Genomic DNA, 7045 nt, shown 5'->3' with positions numbered 1-7045 from the left:
GTGGTTAATGAGTGATAAATGGACACGGTTACCACGACTGCAGCATTGCAGCAGCAGGTTGCAGCCTTTAGATGTATTATCTAATTTTATCTGATACAGTAAGTTCAATAACAAATGTAATATCAGATAACGCTTAACAGATATTTATTTTTTAAATAGTAATTATTATTATCTATGTTTGTTCCACCTCCACGGTCCACGATACTATCTTAATTCGTCATTTTTACAATATTTTACACATCATAATTTGACAATTTTGTAAAATTTCAACAAATTAATTTTATATTCCTGTGATTATGATTTACCCTAAAACATAATTTCAAGTGTATTGTGTATCTATTAGTTTCTTAAAAATATATAAAAAGTATGTTCGTGGAAAATATAATACCAATATTTCTTACTTTTTCGAAATAACAAAATAATACTGATTTCAGCAATGGATTTTCGTACATTAGAAAACGAAAATCTTCCACCTCTGTCGAGTACCCCTACAGAAGTACCATTGCCCAAGTATCCAATCTGGACTGTTGAGTATTTTCAAAAGTATTTTGATGTCACTTCAGAAGATGTACTTGAGCGTATTAAAGGAGCATTGATCCCTACTTACGGAGTCAATTACTTACAACGCTATATCAGAGCAAAACCAGATGTGTACGGGCCGTTTTGGATATGTTTGACTTTGGTGTTTTCTATAGCCATCAGTGGAAATGTCGCGAATTACATTCAAGTAGCTGCTGATCACGACTACCATTGGAAGTATAATTTCCACGCTGTGTCTTCGGCAGCCACGGCAATATTTTTATATGCTTGGTTACTACCACTAATGCTATGGGCCTTTGTTAAGTACAAAGAGCCACAGGTAAGGATGATAATCTCATTTAATAAATTAAACTGTTTGCTTAATTTGGTGAAAGCATAATGCATGAAAAGATCATAAAAGTATACAAAATAACTTAAAATTTTACATTACCTGTAGAATTGTGTTTATAATTAATTCTTGTTAACTGTCTAATAAGTATTAATATATTTTTTTGTTTGTATAGTTTAATCTTAGCTACTTGGAACTGCTGTGTTTGTATGGATACTCTCTATCAATATTTGTGCCAATTTCAATTCTATGGGTAATCCAAATCAATTGGTTGCAGTGGCTTCTGGTCGCAGCTGGCACACTAGTGTCAGGTTATGTAATTGTATTTTCAATCATGCCTTCGTTAGGACAGAAACCATTTGCATTTATATTCTTAATAACTATTTTACATTTGTTTATGGGAACAGGATTCATGCTATATTTTTTTCATGTCCCACCAATACAGAAATCTTAATAAAAAACTCATCATATTTTTATGTTCATGTATAATATAATGATAATAATAATAATTATGTATAAATATTTAAAATATTCAAATATATAAATGATAAGTTGAAATACATATTATAAAAAAATTATGTGTCCATTTCAAAATGGAACGACTAAATCACCCTTGTGTTCCACACTCATCAGAGATAAGTGTTTTTGTATATCGTTTACACAAACCATTATGTGACGATAGTTTTCTGGTAGTCCTATATTTCTTGACAATACCTTCTCTGGACCAGGAACATCTTTCAGTAGGCACACAGGCATTTGTCTCAAACTAACAATAGTATTGGCAACAGATGAAAGTGGTACAATTTGTAGTTTTGCACTATAAAGGTTTTGACGTTCTATCACCTCTTGTTGGTCAATACAATTGTGCAATTGGCCAACATCAATTACATTTCTGAAAAAAAAGAAATAATTATTGAAAATGAAAAAAGTGACTTGACAAAATATAATGATCCGTCAAGACTCTTGATGGTAATAATTAAAATTAAACTGTTATGATTTTAGTTAAATTCTATTAGCATTTGTCAATCTAATTTTTTATATTTTATAATTATCATTATCATAAAATAACTTTTGCAGCTACAATTATCATTGAAAGTACATAATAAGGTGATTCCATTCCAGCAACTTTCATTATCTCTGTTTCTCCAACAGGTAACTTAAAAAAAAATGTGCAGTGGATTTCAAAATAAATAAGTTAGTCTAAGGCCACTATTATTATTTATTCAAAAACAAAAAAACTTAATCCATGATCTTATGACAGTTGAGTGATAATTTAAATTTTAACCCAAGTAGATATAAGAAATGTGAATAATTATTTTTAAAGTTTATTGTAATAAATCAAAATACATAATATTACACTTGATAGGAAGTGATTTTACTTTAAATCTCATTTGAAGGATAAATACATAGCAGCATTAATTGTTTAATATTTTTTGTGTAATGACTAATGTCTTCATATCATTATAAAATAAAATATTAAATACAAGTAATGAAAATTGTTAGAATGGTACATTAGTTGTACATATTATATCAAAAAATTAAACTCACGATGATATCTCTTCTAGTATACGGTTTAATCCAGCTTGCTCTTCAGATTCTTTTGGTAGTGATCCATAATGATAGTCCTCGGGTATACCACCGCGTTGAACGCTTGTGTTGTTACAGTCTGGATCGATTAGCAAATGAGTTCGTTCTTGATCAACAGCCTATGTAAAATAATAACAATAATTATAACAATAAGCCAAGTTCTTGTGGAGTTTTGTTGTGCAAAATTAACAGTTCCTAGAAACGCTTACGGCGTACGCGTCTTCTTCCTTGCACCAACTGCAGCACGCTCCCATGATCAATGAATGTAAGCACAACGAACTCCAACGACAAAACAAATGGACGTTATACTTTAGCACTGCACAACAATCGTATCAGACATATTAATTGTACAACCACCACACAATCGGATCCAAGTAAGGGAGCAAAAAAACTAGAATTATACGGCAGACATAATACTATTAGTTATTACGCTTGGGAAGTTACGATTATTTACAAAGGCGGTTTATGGTTTACGAATCGTGAGACAGTCGTCGAGCCATTAAAATTATTTGACTATTGATAATCAAAGTTTAAACATTGGGTTAAAAATGAATAATGACGATGGTTGATAAGAAAATGTGATAAATGATAAGGTACTTCGTGTCACAACAATGGACAAACTTTTGTTCGAAATTCAAATTTTAATTTATTGTTCAAAGTCAAACGAATCCCGATTGTCAACGTTTACTATTTGTTTACTTAACCACTGAATGGTTATGTCTCGTGAAATATATACCTAATAAGTTTGTACGTAAGATGTTAGGTGGATGTACGACTCGACATACTTAAAAAAAAACTATCCATGCTCACTCCAGTATGATATTGTTAACCTGTTGGGAATAAAACGAAGATATTATGTATACGCTGTTTCACGGACTTTACAAGTATTTGACGCAGAAAGATGAGTTTTGGGTTCTCATACTCGGTCTGGACAACGCTGGTAAAACGGTAACTAATTACTATCCGGTTGTCAACTCTGAGACTGTCTCTGTCACATATTGACTTTCGTCAGATTTATTATCACGGGTATTGTTTCTTTTTCAGACGTACTTGGAATGTTCAAAAACAAAATTCAAGAAAAACTACAAGGGTATCAACCCAAGTAAAATCACAACGACTGTTGGCTTGAACATTGGCAACATAGACATACACAGAGTGAGCTTGAACTTTTGGGATTTGGGCGGTCAGACAGAACTACAGTCGCTTTGGGACAAAGTATGATTTAAAATTTATTTTAGACTATTATTTATTTATTTATTTATTTATTTATTTATTTATTACGCTCAAGATGAGCAAAAGTTACAGTAAATAACATGTACAATAAATTACATTACATAGTTGATAAAGAATATAGTAAACCTGATGGATCATGAAAAAAATCAAAATTTGTAAATTTATTACAGAACACACAAGAGTTATCTGCTTAACATTATATTTGTTTCCCTAACTGTTGAGCACTACTTACCGCGTTAAAAAATTGACTGTATTTTAATATTTATTTTTAGTATTATGCCGAATGTCATGCCATTATATATATTGTGGATTCATCTGATCGAGAGCGCATGGATGAATCAAAAAAAACATTTGGTATGCATTTAAAATATACTCATCATTGTTTAAATTAATAATTATGTATAATTTGTTTTAATTTCTCCAATTTCGGTTGGATTTTTAATTATATAATTTGTAAATAACTGTTAACATTTTTTATTGACAGCTGTATAATTTTGTTGTCATTTTTTATACTTAAAATCCACAAATCACATAAAAAATAAACAATTATAAATATTAAAATATATTATAATAATTTGTTATCATTCCAAACCATTACCATACATTTGAATATAATATCAATAAAATATTTTAATATTTTAATATTAATTATGTTTTATGTACTTATTTCATAGTTTTATAAATTAATGTTTTAAATTAGTCTCAGTGTCACAAATGTTATATTAATTTCATAAACTTTAATAGAAAAGATGATATGCAACGAAAACTTGGGTGGCATACCACTTTTAATATTAGCTAACAAACAAGACATTCCTGAATGTATGGGCGTCCGAGAAGTAAAACCAATTTTTAATCAGAATGCTCATTTGATTGGAAGAAGAGATTTTATGGTTATGCCAATATCTGCGTTGACTGGGTATTTAATAAATAATCTTTTAATAGACTGAGTTTATATTTTTCAAATTAGAATACATACTTAATGAAATAATGTGTTGCAGGGATGGTATTGATGAAGGAATTCAATGGCTAGTTCAATCAATTCAAAGAAATATAGAAGTGCGTCCTCCAAAGAATTCTGAGGATTATTGAACCTGTGATTAAAATATTTAAACTATAAATCTTAAGTTATTAAATAAATAATTTTTTTTTATAAAAAAAAATATAGATAAATGTTCTTGAATTTATTATAAATTCAATTATGATACTGTGTACCTGTATTGTTATATGTTAGATAATATTTTGGAAGAAAATAAATATCAGTTCATAAGAAATTAATTTTGTTTTGTATTCCTTACAAAGCTTAAATAAGCTTATTGATAAAAAATATATTTTTATTTTGGTGGGCCATAATTAGAGATTGGATTTTTACATATAATCATTGATATCAAGCAGCTCAACTAGGATGAAAATGTCGAAAAATTTGTAGAAAAAAAGAAATTTTGGAAATTAAAGCATATTTTGGAGTTGAAAGAATATTCAACATCTATATTTTCATATTTAAAAATACATTGTATTGTTGATATAGAAAAAATCATATTTATTCATATCTCAAGTTGTAATAATTTTTTTACAGAAAAAAAAAAGTTTTCATTCTAAACTGAAAAATTATATAAATCACTTAAGAAGACGATATACCAGCATCCGCATGCGTTGTCTCTGTCTTACAAATGTATAACATAACAAAAAACCATTTTTCGCGGGATAGTACCACTCCCTCAGTATTTATATAAGAATTGCCAAAATTCCACAACGCGAGTTATGAGTATTTTAAAATTGTAAGTTGTTTATACATCTTAAAATACTCATAACTCGCTTTAAAATTAAAATATATTAATAAGCCCATGAGGTTGACTAGACAATAATCTTACCTTTAGATTTTATAAGAGGTCAATTGACTCTAATTTTTAAATTAACGGAGCTACGCATGTTCTGCCGAGTGTAAAATTTGCTATGTCACGCACTTGTAAGACGGAGACAACATGTGGTTACCACGTCTTCTTATTAATTTGTTTGTAATTATGTAAAAATTGTTTAATTTGTTTATTTGATTCAAAATTGGGTAAGCTTAAATTATTTAACAAAGAATAGAAGTACAATAATAGATTATTATTTTAGATTCTGAGCGGAGCGAGGAAGCTATGGTTTTTACAATGGTGTTTATTTTTATTTTTTTTTCTTCTTTTTATTTCCTGTATACAAAATTTCTTCCAAAAGGAGTGTTTCGGTTTCAACATAAAGTACCTTATCTTTTAGCAAATTGGATCAAGATGGTACTTTAGACAGGTAATTTTTCGATTTTCTCAATAGTTATTTAATGCCAAGGGAAAAAACACCTGAAAATTACGAAAAAGCACTAAAAATGGGCTTTTAATTTCTAACGATTTGTTTATCACCATAGAAACGAATAAAAAATTATAATATTTTAATATTGATTCAACTTACATGATAAAATAAATAATAACAAAATATAAAATATCATCCAGACTGACAAACCGTCTCCGCTCAGAATCGTTTTTCTTATACAATGATATTATATCATTGAATTCAAATCTAATACTGTCCATTATACAATGACCCACTTGTAATCTACTGTACAGCAGAGCGACATCCACTTACCTGCTTTTTTTTCAGTTTAGAATGAAAACTTTTTTTTTTTCTGTAAAAAAATTATTACAACTTGAGATATGAATAAATATGATTTTTTCTATATCAACTATACAATGTATTCTTAAATATGAAAATATAGATGTTGAATATTCTTTCATCTCCAAAATATGCTTTAATTTCCAAAATTTCTTTTTTTCTACAAATTTTTCGACATTTTCATCCTAGTTGAGCAGCTTGATATCAATGAATATATGTAAAAATCCAATCTCTAATTATGGCCCACCAAAATAAAAATATATTTTTTATCAATAAGCTTATTTAAGCTTTGTAATGAATACAAAACAAAATTAATTTCCTATGAACTGATATTTATTTTCTTCCAAAATATTATCTAACATATAACAATACAGGTACACAGTATCATAATTGAATTTATAATAAATTCAAGAACATTTATCTATATTTTTTTTTTTTATACAAAAAAATAATTTATTTAATAACTTAAGATTTATAGTTTAAATATTTTAATCACAGGTTCAATAATCCTCAGAATTCTTTGGAGGACGCACTTCTATATTTCTTTGAATTGATTGAACTAGCCATTGAATTCCTTCATCAATACCATCCCTGCAACACATTATTTCATTAAGTATGTATTCTAATTTGAAAAATATAAACTCAGTCTATTAAAAGATTATTTATTAAATACCCAGTACAACGCAGATATTGGCATAACCATAAAATCTCTTC

At 28.3% G+C, this 7045-nt stretch overlaps 3 protein-coding genes across 3 annotated transcripts; 2 read left to right on the top strand and 1 right to left on the bottom strand.

The window, feature by feature from the left end:
- The first annotated feature begins 203 nt into the window (after positions 1–203).
- Positions 204–1421, top strand: Yipf1 (Yip1 domain family, member 1). Its single transcript, NM_001162065.2, is given in 3 exon segments — positions 204–364; positions 435–859; positions 1044–1421. Coding segments are annotated over 2 exon segments (702 nt in total). The 5' UTR covers positions 204–364; positions 435–436; the 3' UTR covers positions 1323–1421.
- Lamtor1 (ragulator complex protein PDRO) lies at positions 1345–2945 on the bottom strand. Its single transcript, NM_001162719.2, has 3 exons — positions 2665–2945; positions 2417–2574; positions 1345–1760 (listed from the first exon to the last, which is right to left on the bottom strand). The coding sequence occupies exons 1-3, from the start codon at positions 2707–2709 to the stop codon at positions 1457–1459; spliced, it is 507 nt and encodes a 168-aa protein (NP_001156191.1). The 5' UTR covers positions 2710–2945; the 3' UTR covers positions 1345–1456.
- Positions 2946–3064: 119 nt separating this feature from the next.
- On the top strand, positions 3065–4956 carry LOC100166572 (ADP-ribosylation factor-related protein 1). Its single transcript, NM_001293479.1, is given in 5 exon segments — positions 3065–3403; positions 3500–3670; positions 3961–4042; positions 4433–4604; positions 4687–4956. Coding segments are annotated over 5 exon segments (609 nt in total). The 5' UTR covers positions 3065–3310; the 3' UTR covers positions 4778–4956.
- The last annotated feature ends 2089 nt before the right edge of the window (positions 4957–7045 follow it).

This window comes from Acyrthosiphon pisum, chromosome A1 (genome assembly GCF_005508785.2).
Source record: "Acyrthosiphon pisum isolate AL4f chromosome A1, pea_aphid_22Mar2018_4r6ur, whole genome shotgun sequence".
NCBI classification, from domain to species: Eukaryota; Metazoa; Arthropoda; class Insecta; order Hemiptera; family Aphididae; genus Acyrthosiphon; species Acyrthosiphon pisum.
This window is presented reverse-complemented; position numbering and strand designations above follow the sequence as displayed.

Excerpts from the sequence above, each read along its gene's own strand:
- Lamtor1 (NM_001162719.2), bottom strand. The coding sequence starts at position 2,709 with ATGGGAGCGTGCTGCAGTTGGTGCAAGGAAGAAGACGCGTACGCC. Across the intron at positions 2,575-2,664 it reads AGGAAGAAGACGCGTACGCC|GCTGTTGATCAAGAACGAAC; the intron begins GTAAGCGTTTCT and ends TATTTTACATAG. Across the intron at positions 1,761-2,416 it reads ATACTAGAAGAGATATCATC|AAATGTAATTGATGTTGGCC; the intron begins GTGAGTTTAATT and ends CTTTTTTTTCAG.